Source organism: Oncorhynchus masou, chromosome 22 (genome assembly GCF_036934945.1).
Source record: "Oncorhynchus masou masou isolate Uvic2021 chromosome 22, UVic_Omas_1.1, whole genome shotgun sequence".
Taxonomy (NCBI): domain Eukaryota; kingdom Metazoa; phylum Chordata; class Actinopteri; order Salmoniformes; family Salmonidae; genus Oncorhynchus; species Oncorhynchus masou.
The window spans coordinates 12,781,766-12,803,910 of NC_088233.1; the positions used below are offsets into that span (position 1 = coordinate 12,781,766).

Sequence of the window (22,145 nt, forward strand, 5' to 3'; positions counted from 1 at the left end):
TCTTTAGCAAATGCACATGGTAAATCTATGTCCTGGCTGTCTGACCCTATAGATAACTTCACCCACCTTATCAAGGACTTCGTATGGCCCGTTCCATCGGTTTAAAAATGTAGATTCTGAGGTGGAGACCAACACCAACACTTTGTCTCCTGGCCTGAAGTCCCTTCATTGTACCCCTCTGTTGTACATCCACACTTAAGCCTCCAGCATGTGTTCCCGTACCAGAGGCCACAGGGTTGCCATCCGGTCTCTTATGTCTTCCACGTGCTCCACCATGGTTCGGTGGGGCGGCGGTTGCTGTTCCCAGGCTTCTTTAGCTTCATCCAGCAGTCCTCGGGGTTGTCTCCTGTACAGGAGTTCGAAGGGAGAGAATTCTGTTGAAGCTTGGGGCACTTCTCGGATCGAGAACATCATGTAGGGTAGCAGCTGGTCCCAATTCTTTCTGTCCGCCTCCAGCACCTTCTTTAGCATTTGCTTCAGGGTTCAATTGAATCTTTCCACCAATACATCAGTCTGTGGGTCATACATTGAGGTACACAACTGGGTGGTTTTCATTGGTTTGTGTAGATCCCTCATGATTTGTGACATGAACAGGGAGCCCTGGTCGGTCAATATCTCGTCGGGGATGCCTACTCGGGAGAACAGCATGACTAACTCACGTGTGATTCCCTTGGTGGCCATGGTGCGCAGGGGAATGGCTTCCGGGTACCTGGTGGCATAATCCACAATCGCCAGGATGTATTGGTGCCCTCGGTTGCTCTTGGGAAGAGGTCCCACCAGGTCCATTGCGATCCTGCTGAAAGGGACTGAAAATAATGGGTAGGGGAATTAAGGGGCTGCGAAAGTGGGGTTTTGGCATCACCTGCTGGCACTCCGGGCAATTGCAGCAGTAATCTTCCACTGCTCTCTTCACCCCCAGACAGTAAAATCGTGTCTTGGTCATGTCTAAGGTCTTCTCCACCCCTAGGTGAGCCCCAAGAATGTGCTCCAACTACCGGACAGATGGTACAAAGGGACGGGCCACCAACAACAACTCCATACGTTCGTCATTCTTCTTCACGACCTGATACAGCAACTTCTTATTCATAGAAAAAGGAGGACAACTAGAATGCAAATGGGGAGTTTATTAGGGGGTTTTGCACACTGGGGAAAAGGCGGGAATTCACCAACCATTTCACAGTCCACAATCCGTTCTCGTTGTCCATTCCGTTCTCCAGGGGTAATACTAAAACTCAGGTTTAGTCCAGTGCACTGTGGGGTTAATCAGACAGTCCAGGTCACAACGGGTAATCACACAGATATTTCTCTCTCTCTCTTCTCGCACTCTCCATAACACACGCTTCCCTCTCCATTCTCTGCCCCTTTGTGCAAGCCGCTTCTTCTTTTATCCCCAAGTACTACCTGGCTTAGTGACCCACAGGCTTCCCTTGTTGGGGCAGGAAGTCCATATAAGGCTTGGGGGTGGAGCCAGCGGACCGCAAGATATCTCCCTTCAATAACCACTCCCCTCACCTCTCCCTGCCGTCTGCCACAATATGTTTGTGTCTTCTGTTCATAGCACAGCCAGGTATTATTTGTTTTATGTACTTAAAAGGCAATGTCTGTTTATAGGAGTCCTTCTGCACTTTGACGACCCGGCCCTCCAACTCAGAGAACTCTACTTTATCGACCCACAGTGGCTTTGCAACATCATCTCACAGGTAGACACACACACACACACTACAGGAGGATGGAAAGAAGTGAATGGAACGTTATCATCCACATAGAAACCACATGTTTGATGTGTGTGATTCCATTTATTCTCTTCCAGCCATTGCAATGAGCAGGTCCTCCCCAATTAAGGTGTCACCAGTCGCCTGTGACACACACACACACACACACACACACACACACACACACACACACACACACACACACACACACAATGACCTCATTCAATCACTTCCTCCTCTCTCTCTTTCTCTGTGTAGAAACTGTCTCTGAAAAGCTCTGGGTTCTGGGACAATCCCAAAGGCGTAGTCCAGCGCTCTATGGTGGAACGGTTCCTATTTGAGAGTAAGTGTTTCCCCAAGTGCCACCTGACCCAGTACTTTAAACTGCTGGAGAAGTTCCAGATTGCCCTGCCCTTCGGAGAGGACCAGCTCCTAGTGCCGAGCAGGTAAGAGGCATATCATTTTGTTGATTTTAGTATTGTTTGAGCCAAAATGGCCTACCAGTTTCCTGAATTCTGTATCTACTGAATGGAAACTGTTGTCTATATTGTCTCAAAACCTCTTTGCCAAGCCTAAACCATGCTGATTGTCTTGTCCTTCCCTCAGTCTCTCCAAACACCGGCCAGTAATTGAGATGCCCCACTGTGAAAATTCTGAGGTCATTGTTCGTCTCTATGAGATGCCCTACTTCCCCATGGGCTACTGGTCGAGACAGATCAACCGCCTACTTGAGGTCTCCTCCTACATGCTCTGTGGCAGAGGTAGTAATGCTGACGTTAAAGGGATAATTACTTAGGTTGTCGTTTCATCCAAAGTTCATTAGCTGGAAATTTAGCCATGTCCAGAATCTCCTGGATAGTATTTTTTAGAACATGCAGCAAAGCTCCTGGAAACGGATTCTATCAGTCCTGTACACTGAGTGTACAAAACATTAGGAACACCTTCCTAATATTGAGTTGCACCCCCTTTTGCCTCAATTGGCCTGGGCTTGGACTCTACAAGTTGTCGAAAGCGTTCCACAGGGATGCTGGCCCATGTTGACTCCAATGTTTCCCACAGATATGTCAAGTTTGCTGCATGTCCTTTGGGTGGTGGACCATTCTTGATACACACAGGAAACTGTTGGGTGTGAAAAACACTTCCATCTTGTGTCTTGCCCATTCACCCTCTGAAGGGCACACATACACACTCCATGTCTCCTCCCCTACACTGATTGAAGTGGATTTAACAGGTGACATTAATAAGGGGTCGTGGCTTTCACCTGGATTCACCTGGTCAGTTTATCTAATGGAAATAACTTTTTTGTACACTCAGTGTATATGGCTCTAAGTAGCCCCAATGTTGTTGTGTTGGTCCAGAAAGAGAGCTGCGTCCCAACCGTATCTACTGGAGGAGAGGCATCTACCTGAGCTGGTCTCCTGAGGCCTACTGTCTGGTTGAGGCTGCCAACGTAGAGGACAACCCTGCCAGCTTCGTCAAGATAACTGTGCCCTGCTCACGCAAAGGTACTGGAACTGCACCACAGCCTAGATAATAAGGTATCCATTCTGAAATGTAAATGCTGTCAACACTAGTTTAAGGAAAATAATAATAATAATTGAATAATTTCTGTTGTGAGCTGAAAAACGATTAAGAACCCCCGGTTTGATAAACTGCATATAATATAATATATTGCAATAAAGAGTGAAATAGATCAGTAGTTGGAGATGATGATGATGATGGTTATCAAATCAAATACACTGCTCAAAAAAATAAAGGGAACACTAAAATAGCACATCCTAGATCTGAATGAATGAGATATTCTTATTAAATACTTTTTTCTTTACATAGTTGAATGTGCTGACAACAAAATCACACAAAAATGATCAATGGAAATCAAATGTATCAACCCATGGAGGTCTGGATTTGGAGTCACACTCAAAATTAAAGTGAAAAACCACACTACAGGCTGATCCAACTTTGATGTAATGTCCTTAAAACAAGTCCAAATGAGGCACAGTAGTGTGTGTGGCCTCCACGTGCCTGTATGACCTCCCTACAACGCCTGGGCATGCTCCTGATGAGGTGGCGGATGGTCTCCTGAGGGATCTCCTCCCAGACCTGGACTAAAGCATCCGCCCAGTCCTGGACAGTCTGTGGTGCAACGTGGCGTTGGTGGATGGAGCGAGACATGATGTCCCAGATGTGCTCAATTGGATTCAGGTCTGGGGAACGGGCGGGCCAGTCCATAGCATCAATGCCTTCGTCTTGCAGGAACTGCTGACACACTCCAGCCACATGAGGTCTAGCATTGTCTTGCATTAGGAGGAACCCAGGGCCAACCGCACCAGCATATGGTCTCACAAAGGGTCTGAGGATCTCATCTCGGTACCTAATGGCAGTCGGGCTACCTCTGGCGAGCACATGGAGTGCAGTGCGGCCCCCCAAAGAAATGGCACCCCACACCATGACTGACCCACCGCCAAATCGGTCATGCTGGAGGATGTTGCAGGCAGCAGAACGTTCTCCACGGCGTCTCCAGACTGTCACGTCTGTCACGTGCTCAGTGTGAACCTGCTTTCATCTGTGAAGAGCACAGGGCGCCAGTGGCGAATTTGCCAATCCTGGTGTGCTCTGGCAAATGCCAAACGTCCTGCATGGTGTTGGGCTGTAAGCACAACCCCCACCTGTGGATGTCGGGCCCTCATACCACCCTCATGCAGTCTGTTTCTGACCGTTTGAGCAGACACATGCACATTTGTGGCCTGCTGGAGGCCATTTTGCAGGGCTCTGGCAATGCTCCTCCTGCTCCTCCTTGCACAAAGGCAGAGGTAGCGGTCTCCCTGCTGGGTTGTTGCCCTCCTACGGCCTCCTCCACATCTCCTGATGTACTAGCCTGTCTCCTGGTAGCGCCTCCATGCTCTGGACACTACGCTGACAGACACAGCAAACCTTCTTGCCACAGCTCGCATTGATGTTCCATCCTGGATGAGCTGCACTACCTGAGCCACTTGTGTGGGTTGTAGACTCTGTCTCATGCTACCACTAGAGTGAAAGCACCGCCAGCATTCAAAAGTGACCAAAACATCAGCCAGGAAGCATAGGAACTGAGAAGTGGTCTGTGGTCACCACCTGCAGAACCACTACTTTATTAGGGGTGTCTTGCTTATTGCCTATAATTTCCACCTGTTGTCTATTCCATTTGCACAACAGCATGTGAAATTTATTTTCAATCAGTGTTGCTTCCTAAGTGGACAGTTTGACTTCACAGAAGTGTGATTGACTTGGAGTTACATTGTGTTGTTTAAGTGTTCCCTTTATTTTTTTGAGCAGTGTAATATGATTACGATATGGTAAGATATGGAACATTTTATCTTACGAAGTTGCATTTATCAAATCAAATTGTGTTTCTCATGCTCCTTAAATAACAAGTGTAGACTAAATTTGAAATGCTTACTTATGGCTCCTTTTCCAACAATGCAAAGTTAAAATAGATTGAAATAGTGACACAGGAAATAAGTACACAGTGAATAACAATAACGAGGTAAAAAATAGCATAGCTATATACCAGTACTGAGTTGATGTGCAGGGGTATGAGGTAATTGAAGTAGCTATGTACATTTAGGTAGGGGTGAAGTGACTAGGCAACTGGATAGATAATATAAAGGTGTGTGTGTGTGTGTGTGTGTGTGGTACCAGATGCACTGGTAACACTTGCCATGCGGTTTCAGAGAGAACTTTCTATGGCTTGGGTGGCTGGAGTCTTAGAATTCTGGGGGGGCCTTCCGCTGACACTGCCTGGTAAAGAGGTCACTACCCTCTGTAATGCCTTGCAGTCGGTTGCCTTGCAGTTGCTGTATCAAGCGGTGATGCAGCCAGACAAGATGATATTAATTGAGCAACTGTATAACTTTTTGAGGATCTGAGGGCCCAGTCCAAATCTTTTCAGCCTCCTGAGGGGGAAGAGGCACTGTCGTGCCCTCTTGACAACTGTGTGGGTGTGTGTGGACAATGTTAATTCCTTAGTGATGTGGACACAGAGGAACTTGAAGCTCTCGACACGCTACACTACAGCCCCATTGATGTGAATGGGGGTGTGCTCGCCGCTCCGTTTCATGTAGTCCACGATCAGCTCTTTTGTCTTGCTGATGTTGAGGGAGAGGTTGTCTGACCTCCCTACAGGCTGCCTCATTGTCATTGTGTCCTCAGCAAACTTGATGATGGTGTTTGAGTTGTGAGCAGCCACGCAGTCATGGTTGAACAGAGAATACAGGAGGGGACTAAGCACACACCTTTGAGGGACCCCCCTGTTGATGGTCAACATGGCGGATGTGTTGTTACCTTCCCTCACCGCCTGGACGAGGTCCGTCAGGAAGTCCAGGATTCAGTTGCAGCGGGAGGTGTTCAGTCCCAGGGTCTGGGAGCTTGGTGAAGAGCTTGGAGGGGACTATGGTGTTGAGTGCTGAGCTGTAGTAAAGGAACAGCATTCTTACATAGGTATTCCTTTTGTCCAGGTGGGTGAGGACAGTGTAGGCCGGCTCATAGCCTGTGGAAAAAATGAGGGGACACGAACAACAGGTATAGGCCAATCAAAAAGGTTCTTTATTGTAAACCAAACTATTAACTTTAAACAAAGAAAAAGGAATGAGGTGTGAAAGTATTCTAATGTAAGGTGTATGTAAAGTGCATGGATGCGTGAGTCTGTGTGTGTGAATATGACAGGGTGAAAACTAAGTAAAACTACAAAGGAACAAACAAACAGGATCATACCTGGAGGAGCAGAGAGAAAGAGAGAGATAGAGACGAGTGATTAGTGAAGCCGTTTAAATACCCTGAGCCCAGGTGACTCCAATCACTAACGACCCTCCTCTGCCTGCAGGAGGAACCACCCCTGCACTCACTGCAGAGGAGGGGCCGTGACAAGTGCAATAGAGATTGTCATCTATGGATCTGTTAGGGCAGTATGCGAATTGGAGTTGGTCCATGGTCTTGGATGATGGTGTTGTGAGCCATGACCAGCCTTTCAAAGCATTTCATGGCTATAGATGTGAGTGCTACGGGGCGATAGCCATTTAGGCAGCTTGCCTTGGCGTTCTTGGGCACAGAGACTATGGTGGTCTGCTTGAAACAAGTTTGTATTATAGATTGGTTCAGGGATAGGTTGAAAATGTCAGTGAAGACACCTGCCACCTAGTCAGCACATGCTCTGAGTACACGTCCTGGTATTCCGCCCCCCAGCCTTGTGAATGTTAACCTGTTTAAAGGTCTTACATCGGCTATGGAGAGTAAGATCACACAGTCGTCTGGAACAGCAGGTGCTCTCATTTATGGTTCAGTGTTGCTTGCATCAAAGCGTGCATAGAAGGCCTTTTAGTTAATCTAGTAGGTTCACGTCACTGGGAAGCTCGCGGCTGGGTTTCCCATTGTAATGAGTGATAGTTTGTAAGCCCTGACACGTCCTTCGAGCATCAGAGCCGGCGTAGTAGGATTAGATCTTACTGCTGCTTTGACGCTTTGCCTATTTGATGGCTTGTCGGAGGTCGTAGCAGGATTTCTTATAAGCATCCGGATTGGCGTCCTTTTCCTTGAAAGCGGCAGCTCTTTAGCTCAATACAGAGGTTGTGTGTTACTGGGTGACGTGGTGGTGGTGATGATGATGGTTGTGTTACTCCTCAGGTCGTGTGTTACTGGGTCAGGTAGTGGACCATATTGACTCTCTCTTGGAGGAGTGGTTCCCTGGTCTCCTCGCCACTGATATCCATGGCAACGGAGAGACCCTGCTGAAGAAATGGGCTCTGTACAGCTTCAAGGATGGACAGGAGTGGAGCAAGATACTGCTGGAGGACCTGTTCACTCACATAGATAAAGGTATGTCTTTTAACGCTTGGATTTGACACAATCGATACCTGTGTTAGTCATGTTTCTGGAATATCATAATTGAAAGAAAGCACAACAATTTGGTAACACTACAAGCAATTGTGGATGTTCTTAAATTCATGGGAGAGATACACGAAGAGCTACTTTAATGTAACAATACCTTTTAAAAGTCTAATGTAGCCGTTTTTATCTCAATATCAAATCACCTTACTGTGATTTTTTTTTGCCATTCAAATGGTAAAAAATAAACAAACATAGCTTCTTAGCAAAGAGCGATTTCTCAAGCAATAATTTTGATTGGACTGTCTGGGAGTGGTCTGCGTGGCGATGAAAAACAGAAAACTAGCTGTTATTGGCAGAGAGGTTTGGAACTCTCTTTCGTAATGGTCTATTAACTAATTTACTGTCGGGTGATGTCACCAGGCAGGCCTAATCTGCATCCCAACAAAACAGGCTGAAATTTCAGGTGGTTTTTTAAAACAGCCCTTGCGCATTTTTTATTTATTAACCTTTATTTACCTATGCAAGTTAGTTAAAACTTCTTGACTCACCCATCACGTTAGAGGGATCATTTTCATCAACATCCGCTGAATTGCAGCACGCCAAATTCAAATTAAATTACTAAAAATATTTAATTTTCATGAAATCACAAGTGCAATATAGCAAAACACAGCTTAGCTTGTTGGTAATCCACCTGGCGTGTCAGATTTAATAAAGCTTTTCGGCGAAAGCATACCAGGCGTTTTAAGAACATCTCTCTCAGTAGACAAACTATTACAAATAGCTAGCAGCCAAGTAGATTGGTCACGAAAGTCAGAAAAGCAATAAATTAAATCGCTTACCTTTGATGATCTTCGGATGTTTTCACTCACGAGACTCCCAGTTACACAACAAATGTTCGTTTTGTACCATAAAGATTATTTTTATACCCAAAATACCTCAGTTTGTTTGTCACGTTATGTTCAGAAATCCACAGGAAAGAGCGGTCACGACAACGCAGACGGAAATTCCAAATGTCCATAGAAACATGTCAAACGTTTTTCATAATCATTCCTCAGGTAGTTTTTAAAATATATATTTTAAAATATATCAACCGAGTGTGTAGGTTTTTCAATAACAGCGGGAGGAACAATGGCGGCTTTACTCTGTAGCGCAAAAACTCACTCTGAGAGCCCCTACCTATCCACTTACGCAATGTGATCTTACACCCTCATTTAAAAACATAAAAGCCTGAAACTATGTCTAAAGACTGACACCTTAGGGAAGCCAGAGAAATAGGACTCTGGTTGATATCCCTTTAAATGGAGGATGGGCATGTATAGGAACAGAAGGGTTTCAAAATAAGAGGCACTTCCTGATGGGATTTTCCTCAGGGTTTCGCCTGCAATATCAGTTCTGTTATAATCACAGACAATATATTTTTTTAGAGTGTTTTCTATCCTAATCTGTCCAATTATATGCATATTATAGCATCTGGTCCTGAGAAATAGCCGTTTACTTTGGGAACGTTATTTCTCCAAACATAAAAATAGTGCCCCCGAGCTTCAAGAGGTTAAATGGAGGCAAGGCATCCAATGGAACAGAGAGCTTTCAGGAAAAACAGCAGTTCCTTGTTGGATTTTCCTCAGGTTTTCGCCTGCGATATCGGTTCTGTTATACTCACAGACAAAATTTTGACAGTTTTGGAAACTTTAGAGTGTTTTCTATCTTTTCTAGAATTATATGCATATTCTAGTTTCTGGGCCCGAGAAATAGGCAGTTTCAAATGGGTACGTTATTCTAGCCAAAAACAAAAATACTGCCCCCTACTCAACAAGTTTAAGAACAAATTCTTATTTACAATGATGGCCTACCCCGGCCAAACCTTAACCTGGAAGACGCAGGGCCAATTGTGTGCCGCCCTATGGGACTCCAAATCACGGCCGATTGTGATACAGCCTGGAATCAAATCAGGGTCTGTAGTGACACCTCTAGCACTGAGATGCAGTGCCTTAGACTGCTGCGCCACTCAGGAGCCCTAAAATGGAATTATTCAAATGTTCTAAATTTCATAGTATAATACCAACATCATAGTGTGGCAATATATATAAAACACAGGAAATCACATTTTTGATACCACTGGACCTTTAACTTATGCCTGATCTCTCTCTTTTCTAATCTCCCTTCCTCCTGTAGACTGTCTTTTGGTAAACCCGGAGGACCCTCGCTGCACAGTGCCCATCTCTCAGATTGCTCCAGACCTGATCCTCAGTGACCAGCCTGCTGGAATCATCCTTGACAGCGAGGAGCTTGAGATAGACCTTACCAAGGAGAATCTGCTGGGTCAGTTACAATAATAATTTTATTTGTATCGTGTTTTTCATTTACAGGCAAATCACAAAGCTCAGAAAGGTCAGTGGGACTGTCGTCTCTTTCAACAGCTGCAGTGTCAATGACACAAATTTGTTCATTTTCTGAATGTAGGGGATGGTGGTTTTGGGTCTGTCTATCGAGGCATCTACAAAAATGAAGAGGTGGCAGTGAAGATTTTCAACAAGCATGCCTCTGATCTCTATATACACCGACTACTCCGACAGGTAATCTAATAATCTGAGTCAGGTGTTTTAGTGTCTGCAGGAATATCTGGAGAATAGCTCCAAGACCAGGAAGTTCTAGTGATCATTGCTGGTCCCGTAGAGATATAGAGGAAAAAACAGGCTTACAGTGCCTTCAGAAAGTATTCAGACCCCTTGACTTTTTACACATTTTTTCCATTGCAGCCTTATTATAAAATGGATTAAATAAAACATATTCCTCAGAAATCTACACACAAAACCTCATTATGACAAAGCGAAAACAGGTGCTATGACCCTTTGCTATGAGACTCGAAATTGAGTTCAGCTGCATCCTGTTTCCATTGATCATCCTTGAGATGTTTCAACAATTTTATTGCAGTTCATCTGTGGTAAACTCAATTGATTGGACGTGATTTGGAAAGGCACACACCTGTCTATATAAGGTCCCACAGTGCATGTCAGAGCAAAAACCAAGCCATGAGGTTGAAGGAATTGTACGTATAGCGCCAAAACAGGATTGTGTCACAGATCTGGGGGAGGGGGGCCAAAAACTGTCTGCACCATTGAAGGTCCCCAAGAACACCGTGGCCGCCATCAATCTTAAATGGAAGATGTTTGGAACCACTAAGAATCTTCCTAGAGCTGGCCAAACTGAGCAATTGGGGGAAAAGGGCCTTGGTCAGGGAGGTGACCGAGAATCCGATGGTCACTTTGACAAAGCTTTAGAGTTCCTTTGTGTAGATGGTTGTCCGTCTGGAAGTGCAGCACTCCACCAATCAGGCATTGATGGTAGAGTGGCCAGATGGAAGCCACTACTCAGTAAAAGGCACATGACAGCCCGTTTGGAGTTTGCCTGGTCTGATGAAGGCAAGATAGAACTCTTTGGCCTGAATGCCAAGCGTCACATCTGGAGGAAACATGGTGGTGGCAGCATCATGCTGTGGGGACGCTCCAGAGCACTCAGGACCTCAGACTGGGGCAAAGGTTCACCTTCAAACAGGACAACCACCCTAAGCACACAGCCAAAACAATGCAGGAGTGGCTTCGGGACAAGTCTCTTTCTGTCCTTGAGATGGCCAGCCAGAGCCCAAACCAGTACCCAATCGAACATCTCTGGAGAGATCTGAAAATAGTTGTTCAGCGACGCTCCCCATCCAACCTGACAGAGCTTGAGAGGATCTGCAGAGAAGAATGGGAGAAACTCCCCAAATACAGGCGTGCCAAGCTTGTAGCATCATACCTAAGAAGACTCAAGGCTGTAATCGCTGCCAAAGGTGCTTCAACAAAGTGTTTAGTAAAGGGTCTGAATACTTATGTAAATGTGATATTTCAATTTTTTTATAAATTAGCAAAAATGTATGCAAACCTGTTTTTGCTTTGTCATTATGGGGTATTGTGTGTAGATGAGGGGAAAAAATATTTAAGACGTTTTGGAATAAGGCTGTAACGTAACAACATGTGGAAAAGGTCAAGGGGTCTGAATACGTTCCGAATGCACTGTATATAGTCCCGGAGAAGGTACATCAGCTATGAGGTTGGGGTCAATTTGGGAAATAGGAATTTCAGGTTACTTCCTGAATTGACTGATTGGAAATGGATCCGATAAGCAGTTGCTGGCTATCCAGACTCTTTGCTCCGGTTAAAGATGATCCTATCGCTGATGACTTTTTGTACAACACCCCTCATTTTGACGTCACCACAAACCACTTCAATGATGGCAGTCTCAGACTTAGTATGTAACGAACAAGCAGCGGAATAATTTAATGTGATATGCGTGTGTGTGTGTGTGCGTGTGCGTGTGCGTGTGTGTGTGTGTGCGTGCGCGTGCCACTGTCTTCAGGCTAGACAAGCAGTACTCTAAGTTGGTCTCTCTTTTCCTTCTGTCTCTTTCCAGGAGTTGGTGGTGTTGGGTCGTCTCCACCACCCCAGCCTGGTGGGGCTGCTGGCAGCCGGGGCGGCCCCTCATCTCCTGGTGATGGAGTTAGCCCCCAGAGGTTCCCTGGACTCTCTGTTTGAACACGAGAACAGCAGCCTCAACCGCAAGCTCCAGCACAGGATTGCTCTGCAGGTGGCCGACGGGCTCAGGTAGGTTAATCGTTCAATAGACACATGCATATATATATATACACACATTACATACAGGTGTATGCCCACAAGAACGTGCACACGCGTCAGACAAAGTGTTCAATGATATTCAGTTATTTCCAAGTACAGTGGGGGAAAAAAGTATTTAGTCAGCCACCAATTGTGCAAGTTCTCCCACTTAAAAATATGAGAAAGGCCTGTAATTTTCATCATAGGTACAATTCAACTATGACAGACAAAATGAGAGAAAAAATCCAGAAAATCACATTGTAGGATTTTTAATGAATTTATTTGCAAATTATGGTGGAAAATAAGTATTTGGTCAATAACAAAAGTTTATCTCAATACTTTGTTATATACCCTTTGTTGGCAATGACAGAGGTCAAATGTTTTCTGTAAGTCTTCACAAGGTTTTCACACACTGTTGCTGGTATTTTGGCCCATTCCTCCATGCAGATCTCCTCTAGAGCAGTGATGTTTTGGGGCTGTTGCTGGGCAACACGGACTTTCAACTCCCTCCAAAGATGGGGTTGAGATCTGGAGACTGGCTAGGCCACTCCAGGACCTTGAAATGCTTCTTACAAAGCTACTCCTTCGTTGCCCAGGCGGTGTGTTTGGGATCATTGTCATGCTGAAAGACCCAGCCACGTTTCATCTTCAATGCCCTTGCTGATGGAAGGAGGTTTTCACTCAAAATCTCACGATACATGGCCCCATTCATTCTTTCCTTTACACGGATCAGTCGTCCTGGTCCCTTTGCAGAAAAACAGCCCCAAAGCATGATGTTTCCACCCCCATGCTTCACAGTAGGTATGGTGTTCTTTGGATGCAACTCAGCATTCTTTGTCCTCCAAACACGACGAGTAGACATATGACATTCTCCCAATCTTCTTCTGGATCATCCAAATGCTCTCTAGCAAACTTCAAACGGGCCTGGACATGTACTGGCTTAAGCAGGGGGACACGTCTGACACTGCAGGATTTGAGTCCCTGGCGGCGTAGTGTGTTACTGATGGTAGGCTTTGTTACCAGCTCTCTGCAGGTCATTCACTAGGTCCCCCTGTGTGGTTCTGGGATTTTTGCTCACCGTTCTTGTGATCATTTTGACCCCACGGGGTGAGATCTTGCGTGGAGCCCCAGATCGAGGGAGATTATCAGTGGTCTTGTATGTCTTCCATTTCCTAATAATTGCTCCCACAGTTGATTTCTTCAAACCAAGCTGTTTACCTATTGCAGATTCAGTCTTCCCAGCCTGGTGCAGGTCTACAATTTTGTTTCTGGTGTCCTTTGACAGCTCTTTTGTCTTGGCCATAGTGGAGTTTGGAGTGTGACAGTTTGAGGTTGTGGACAGGTGTCTTTTATACCGATAACAAGTTCAAACAGGTGCCATTAATACAGGTAACGAGTGGAGGACAGAGGAGACTCTTAAAGAAGAAGTTACAGGTCTGTGAGAGTTTGTAGGTGACCAAATACTTATTTTCCATCATAATTTGCAAATAAATTCATTAAAAATCCTACAATGTTATTTTCTGGATTTTTTTTCTAATTTTGTCTGTCATAGTTGAATTGTACCTATGATGAAAATTACAGGCCTCTCTCATCTTTTTAATTGGGAGAACTTGCACAATTGGTGGCTGACTAAATACTTTTTTGCCCCACTGTATGTCTATAGTAAACCCAAACAAACACATTTGAATTGATGATCTGTATTGGGAACTCTCAATTTAGACACATTGTACATCACTGTTTCCTCACATTACCTCCCTTCCATATTGCCAGGTACCTCCACTCGTCCATGATCATCTATCGGGACCTGAAGCCTCACAACGTGCTGCTGTTCAACCTGAAAACGGACTCCGAGACCATCGCTAAGATCACAGACTACGGCATCGCTCAGTGCTGCTGCAGCATGGGGGTCAGGAGCTCTGAGGGTACCCCAGGTAGGAACTAACCCGTCAGTGTACATTTAGGGAAAATCTCATTATGTTTCAAATTCCTTTCCTTCATCCCTTTCTATCTGTCTCTGTCCCCCTCTAGCCCCATGACTCCTCCTCTATTTTACTATATGTCTCACTTCCTTCTTTCTCCCTCCCTCTCCCCTCACCATTTCTCTCTCCACCCACCCAGGTTTCCGGGCGCCAGAGGTTGCCCGGGGCAATGTGATCTACAACCAGCAGGCAGACGTGTTCTCGTTTGGCCTGCTGCTATACGACCTGCTGACCTGTGGTGAGCGCATCTCAGATGGCATGAAGTTCCCCAGCGAGTTTGACGAGATCGCTGTGCAGGGCAAGCTGCCAGACCCAGTGAGGCACCACGGCTGCTCCCCCTGGCCAGGCTTCCAAGGCCTTATGAAGGACTGTATGAGGGAGAATCCCCAGGACAGACCCACCTCCACACAGGTAACTGTTCTACTGTTACTGCTACTTGTCTCTGCCTGGCTGTGTGTGAAATGTAGATGTTTCACTTACTGTCTGTAGGTTTTGAACTGACTATGTAAAGGGTGACTAAACTGACTACTTGCATTTGTGTAGGTGACTATATTTGCCTGTGTGTACTGTAGGTGTTTGACTAACTGTGACTATATTTGCCTGTGTGTACTGTAGGTGTTTGACTAACTGTGTATTTTGACTAACTAACTGACTATATTTGCCTGTGTGTACTGTAGGTGTTTGACTAACTGTGACTATATTTGCCTGTGTGTACTGTAGGTGTTTGACTAACTGTGACTATATTTGCCTGTGTGTACTGTAGGTGTTTGACTAACTGTGACTATATTTGCCTGTGTGTACTGTAGGTGTTTGACTAACTGTGACTAACTGTGACTATATTTGCCTGTGTGTACTGTAGGTGTTTGACTAACTGTGACTATATTTGCCTGTGTGTACTGTAGGTGTTTGACTAACTGTGACTATATTTGCCTGTGTGTACTGTAGGTGTTTGACTAACTGTGACTATATTTGCCTGTGTGTACTGTAGGTGTTTGACTAACTGTGACTATATTTGCCTGTGTGTACTGTAGGTGTTTGACTAACTGTGACTATATTTGCCTGTGTGTACTGTAGGTGTTTGACTAACTGTGACTATTTTGCCTGTGTGTACTAACTAACTGTGACTATATTTGCCTGTGTGTACTGTGACTAGGTGTTTGACTAACTGTGACTATATTTGCCTGTGTGTACTGTAGGTGTTTGACTAACTGTGACTATATTTGCCTGTGTGTACTGTAGGTGTTTGACTAACTGTGACTATATTTGCCTGTGTGTACTGTAGGTGTTTGACTAACTGTGACTATATTTGCCTGTGTGTACTGTAGGTGTTTGACTAACTGTGACTATATTTGCCTGTGTGTACTGTAGGTGTTTGACTAACTGTGACTATATTTGCCTGTGTGTACTGTAGGTGTTTGACTAACTGTGACTATATTTGCCTGTGTGTACTGTAGGTGTTTGACTAACTGTGACTATATTTGCCTGTGTGTACTGTAGGTGTTTGACTAACTGTGACTATATTTGCCTGTGTGTACTGTAGGTGTTTGACTAACTGTGACTATATTTGCCTGTGTGTACTGTAGGTGTTTGACTAACTGTGACTATATTTGCCTGTGTGTACTGTAGGTGTTTGACTAACTGTGACTATATTTGCCTGTGTGTACTGTAGGTGTTTGACTAACTGTGACTATATTTGCCTGTGTGTACTGTAGGTGTTTGACTAACTGTGACTATATTTGCCTGTGTGTACTGTAGGTGTTTGACTAACTGTGACTATATTTGCCTGTGTGTACTGTAGGTGTTTGACTAACTGTGACTATATTTGCCTGTGTGTACTGTAGGTGTTTGACTAACTGTGACTATATTTGCCTGTGTGTACTGTAGGTGTTTGACTAACTGTGACTATATTTGCCTGTGTGTACTGTAGGTGTTTGACTAACTGTGACTATATTTGCCTGTGTGTACTGTAGGTGTTTGACTAACTGTGACTATATTTGCCTGTGTGTACTGTAGGTGTTTGACTAACTGTGACTATATTTGCCTGTGTGTACTGTAGGTGTTTGACTAACTGTGACTATATTTGCCTGTGTGTACTGTAGGTGTTTGACTAACTGTGACTATATTTGCCTGTGTGTACTGTAGGTGTTTGACTAACTGTGACTATATTTGCCTGTGTGTACTGTAGGTGTTTGACTAACTGTGACTATATTTGCCTGTGTGTACTGTAGGTGTTTGACTAACTGTGACTATATTTGCCTGTGTGTACTGTAGGTGTTTGACTAACTGTGACTATATTTGCCTGTGTGTACTGTAGGTGTTTGACTAACTGTGACTATATTTGCCTGTGTGTACTGTAGGTGTTTGACTAACTGTGACTATATTTGCCTGTGTGTACTGTAGGTGTTTGACTAACTGTGACTATATTTGCCTGTGTGTACTGTAGGTGTTTGACTAACTGTGACTATATTTGCCTGTGTGTACTGTAGGTGTTTGACTAACTGTGACTATATTTGCCTGTGTGTACTGTAGGTGTTTGACTAACTGTGACTATATTTGACGTGTGTACTGTAGGTGTTTGACTAACTGTGACTATATTTGCCTGTGTGTACTGTAGGTGTTTGACTAACTGTGACTATATTTGCCTGTGTGTACTGTAGGTGTTTGACTAACTGTGACTATATTTGCCTGTGTGTACTGTAGGTGTTTGACTAACTGTGACTATATTTGCCTGTGTGTACTGTAGGTGTTTGACTAACTGTGACTATATTTGCCTGTGTGTACTGTAGGTGTTTGACTAACTGTGACTATATTTGCCTGTGTGTACTGTAGGTGTTTGACTAACTGTGACTATATTTGCCTGTGTGTACTGTAGGTGTTTGACTAACTGTGACTATATTTGCCTGTGTGTACTGTAGGTGTTTGACTAACTGTGACTATATTTGCCTGTGTGTACTGTAGGTGTTTGACTAACTGTGACTATATTTGCCTGTGTGTACTGTAGGTGTTTGACTAACTGTGACTATATTTGCCTGTGTGTACTGTAGGTGTTTGACTAACTGTGACTATATTTGCCTGTGTGTACTGTAGGTGTTTGACTAACTGTGACTATATTTGCCTGTGTGTACTGTAGGTGTTTGACTAACTGTGACTATATTTGCCTGTGTGTACTGTAGGTGTTTGACTAACTGTGACTATATTTGCCTGTGTGTACTGTAGGTGTTTGACTAACTGTGACTATATTTGCCTGTAGGTGTTTGACTAACTGTGACTATATTTGTGTTTGGTGTTTGACTAACTGTGACTAACTGTGACTATATTTGCCTGTGTGTACTGTAGGTGTTTGACTAACTGTGACTATATTTGCCTGTGTGTACTGTAGGTGTTTGACTAACTGTGACTATATTTGCCTGTGTGTACTGTAGGTGTTTGACTAACTGTGACTATATTTGCCTGTGTGTACTGTAGGTGTTTGACTAACTGTGACTATATTTGCCTGTGTGTACTGTAGGTGTTTGACTAACTGTGACTATATTTGCCTGTGTGTACTGTAGGTGTTTGACTAACTGTGACTATATTTGCCTGTGTGTACTGTAGGTGTTTGACTAACTGTGACTATATTTGCCTGTGTGTACTGTAGGTGTTTGACTAACTGTGACTATATTTGCCTGTGTGTGTACTGTAGGTGTTTGACTAACTGTGACTATATTTGCCTGTGTGTACTGTAGGTGTTTGACTAACTGTGACTAACTGTGACTATGTTTGATTTGACTATATTTGCCTGTGTACTGTAGGTGTTTGACTAACTGTGACTATATTTGCCTGTGTGTACTGTAGGTGTTTGACTAACTGTGACTATATTTGCCTGTGTGTACTGTAGGTGTTTGACTAACTGTGACTATATTTGCCTGTGTGTACTGTAGGTGTTTGACTAACTGTGACTATATTTGCCTGTGTGTACTGTAGGTGTTTGACTAACTGTGACTATATTTGCCTGTGTGTACTGTAGGTGTTTGACTAACTGTGACTATATTTGCCTGTGTGTACTGTAGGTGTTTGACTAACTGTGACTATATTTGCCTGTGTGTACTGTAGGTGTTTGACTAACTGTGACTATATTTGCCTGTGTGTACTGTAGGTGTTTGACTAACTGTGACTATATTTGCCTGTGTGTACTGTAGGTGTTTGACTAACTGTGACTATATTTGCCTGTGTGTACTGTAGGTGTTTGACTAACTGTGACTATATTTGCCTGTGTGTACTGTAGGTGTTTGACTAACTGTGACTATATTTGCCTGTGTGTACTGTAGGTGTTTGACTAACTGTGACTATATTTGCCTGTGTGTACTGTAGGTGTTTGACTAACTGTGACTATATTTGCCTGTGTGTACTGTAGGTGTTTGACTAACTGTGACTATATTTGCCTGTGTGTACTGTAGGTGTTTGACTAACTGTGACTATATTTGCCTGTGTGTACTGTAGGTGTTTGACTAACTGTGACTATATTTGCCTGTGTGTACTGTAGGTGTTTGACTAACTGTGACTATATTTGCCTGTGTGTACTGTAGGTGTTTGACTAACTGTGACTATATTTGCCTGTGTGTACTGTAGGTGTTTGACTAACTGTGACTATATTTGCCTGTGTGTACTGTAGGTGTTTGACTAACTGTGACTATATTTGCCTGTGTGTACTGTAGGTGTTTGACTAACTGTGACTATATTTGCCTGTGTGTACTGTAGGTGTTTGACTAACTGTGACTATATTTGCCTGTGTGTACTGTAGGTGTTTGACTAACTGTGACTATATTTGCCTGTGTGTACTGTAGGTGTTTGACTAACTGTGACTATATTTGCCTGTGTGTACTGTAGGTGTTTGACTAACTGTGACTATATTTGCCTGTGTGTACTGTAGGTGTTTGACTAACTGTGACTATATTTGCCTGTGTGTACTGTAGGTGTTTGACTAACTGTGACTATATTTGCCTGTGTGTACTGTAGGTGTTTGACTAACTGTGACTATATTTGTTTGACCTGTGACTATACTGTAGGTGTTTGACTAACTGTGACTATATTTGCCTGTGTGTACTGTAGGTGTTTGACTAACTGTGACTATATTTGCCTGTGTGTACTGTAGGTGTTTGACTAACTGTGACTATATTTGCCTGTGTGTACTGTAGGTGTTTGACTAACTGTGACTATATTTGCCTGTGTGTACTGTAGGTGTTTGACTAACTGTGACTATATTTGCCTGTGTGTACTGTAGGTGTTTGACTAACTGTGACTATATTTGCCTGTGTGTACTGTAGGTGTTTGACTAACTGTGACTATATTTGCCTGTGTGTACTGTAGGTGTTTGACTAACTGTGACTATATTTGCCTGTGTGTACTGTAGGTGTTTGACTAACTGTGACTATATTTGCCTGTGTGTACTGTAGGTGTTTGACTAACTGTGACTATATTTGCCTGTGTGTACTGTAGGTGTTTGACTAACTGTGACTATATTTGCCTGTGTGTACTGTAGGTGTTTGACTAACTGTGACTATATTTGCCTGTGTGTACTGTAGGTGTTTGACTAACTGTGACTATATTTGCCTGTGTGTACTGTAGGTGTTTGACTAACTGTGACTATATTTGCCTGTGTGTACTGTAGGTGTTTGACTAACTGTGACTATATTTGCCTGTGTGTACTGTAGGTGTTTGACTAACTGTGACTATATTTGCCTGTGTGTACTGTAGGTGTTTGACTAACTGTGACTATATTTGCCTGTGTGTACTGTAGGTGTTTGACTAACTGTGACTATATTTGCCTGTGTGTACTGTAGGTGTTTGACTAACTGTGACTATATTTGCCTGTGTGTACTGTAGGTGTTTGACTAACTGTGACTATATTTGCCTGTGTGTACTGTAGGTGTTTGACTAACTGTGACTATATTTGACTGTGTGTACTGTAGGTGTTTGACTAACTGTGACTATATTTGCCTGTGTGTACTGTAGGTGTTTGACTAACTGTGACTATATTTGCCTGTGTGTACTGTAGGTGTTTGACTAACTGTGACTATATTTGCCTGTGTGTACTGTAGGTGTTTGACTAACTGTGACTATATTTGCCTGTGTGTACTGTAGGTGTTTGACTAACTGTGACTATATTTGCCTGTGTGTAGGTGTTTGACTAACTGTGACTATATTTGCCTGGTGTACTTGACTAACTGTGACTATATTTGCCTGTGTGTACTGTAGGTGTTTGACTAACTGTGACTATATTTGCCTGTGTGTACTGTAGGTGTTTGACTAACTGTGACTATATTTGCCTGTGTGTACTGTAGGTGTTTGACTAACTGTGACTATATTTGCCTGTGTGTACTGTAGGTGTTTGACTAACTGTGACTATATTTGCCTGTGTGTACTGTAGGTGTTTGACTAACTGTGACTATATTTGCCTGTGTGTACTGTAGGTGTTTGACTAACTGTGACTATATTTGCCTGTGTGTACTGTAGGTGTTTGACTAACTGTGACTATATTTGCCTGTGTGTACTGTAGGTGTTTGACTAACTGTGACTATATTTGCCTGTGTGTACTGTAGGTGTTTGACTAACTGTGACTATATTTGCCTGTGTGTACTGTAGGTGTTTGACTAACTGTGACTATATTTGCCTGTGTGTACTGTAGGTGTTTGACTAACTGTGACTATATTTGCCTGTGTGTACTGTAGGTGTTTGACTAACTGTGACTATATTTGCCTGTGTGTACTGTAGGTGTTTGACTAACTGTGACTATATTTGCCTGTGTGTACTGTAGGTGTTTGACTAACTGTGACTATATTTGCCTGTGTGTACTGTAGGTGTTTGACTAACTGTGACTATATTTGCCTGTGTGTACTGTAGGTGTTTGACTAACTGTGACTATATTTGCCTGTGTGTACTGTAGGTGTTTGACTAACTGTGACTATATTTGCCTGTGTGTACTGTAGGTGTTTGACTAACTGTGACTATATTTGCCTGTGTGTACTGTAGGTGTTTGACTAACTGTGACTATATTTGACGGTGTGTACTGTAGGTGTTTGACTAACTGTGACTATATTTGCCTGTGTGTACTGTAGGTGTTTGACTAACTGTGACTATATTTGCCTGTGTGTACTGTAGGTGTTTGACTAACTGTGACTATATTTGCCTGTGTGTACTGTAGGTGTTTGACTAACTGTGACTATATTTGCCTGTGTGTACTGTAGGTGTTTGACTAACTGTGACTATATTTGCCTGTGTGTACTGTAGGTGTTTGACTAACTGTGACTATATTTGCCTGTGTGTACTGTAGGTGTTTGACTAACTGTGACTATATTTGCCTGTGTGTACTGTAGGTGTTTGACTAACTGTGACTATATTTGCCTGTGTGTACTGTAGGTGTTTGACTAACTGTGACTATATTTGACCTGTGTGTACTGTAGGTGTTTGACTAACTGTGACTATATTTGCCTGTGTGTACTGTAGGTGTTTGACTAACTGTGACTATATTTGCCTGTGTGTACTGTAGGTGTTTGACTAACTGTGACTATATTTGCCTGTGTGTACTGTAGGTGTTTGACTAACTGTGACTATATTTGCCTGTGTGTACTGTAGGTGTTTGACTAACTGTGACTATATTTGCCTGTGTGTACTGTAGGTGTTTGACTAACTGTGACTATATTTGCCTGTGTGTACTGTAGGTGTTTGACTAACTGTGACTATATTTGCCTGTGTGTACTGTAGGTGTTTGACTAACTGTGACTATATTTGCCTGTGTGTACTGTAGGTGTTTGACTAACTGTGACTATATTTGCCTGTGTGTACTGTAGGTGTTTGACTAACTGTGACTATATTTGCCTGTGTGTACTGTAGGTGTTTGACTAACTGTGACTATATTTGCCTGTGTGTACTGTAGGTGTTTGACTAACTGTGACTATATTTGCCTGTGTGTA

General features: G+C 43.5%; 1 protein-coding gene across 6 annotated transcripts in view; it reads left to right on the top strand.

Moving 5' to 3' along the window:
• Nucleotides 1-22,145, top strand: part of lrrk2 (leucine-rich repeat kinase 2) — a 67,394-nt gene that overhangs the window by 36,437 nt on the left and 8,812 nt on the right. For all 6 annotated transcript variants that reach the window (XM_064929318.1, XM_064929320.1, XM_064929319.1 and 3 more), the window contains 10 exons: nt 1,612-1,700; nt 1,971-2,158; nt 2,319-2,473; nt 3,071-3,217; nt 7,368-7,559; nt 9,744-9,890; nt 10,032-10,144; nt 12,018-12,208; nt 13,988-14,148; nt 14,336-14,607. In XM_064929318.1, the coding sequence (XP_064785390.1) occupies nt 1,612-1,700; nt 1,971-2,158; nt 2,319-2,473; nt 3,071-3,217; nt 7,368-7,559; nt 9,744-9,890; nt 10,032-10,144; nt 12,018-12,208; nt 13,988-14,148; nt 14,336-14,607 (1,655 nt within the window). The remainder of the gene's footprint in view (nt 1-1,611; nt 1,701-1,970; nt 2,159-2,318; nt 2,474-3,070; nt 3,218-7,367; nt 7,560-9,743; nt 9,891-10,031; nt 10,145-12,017; nt 12,209-13,987; nt 14,149-14,335; nt 14,608-22,145) is intronic.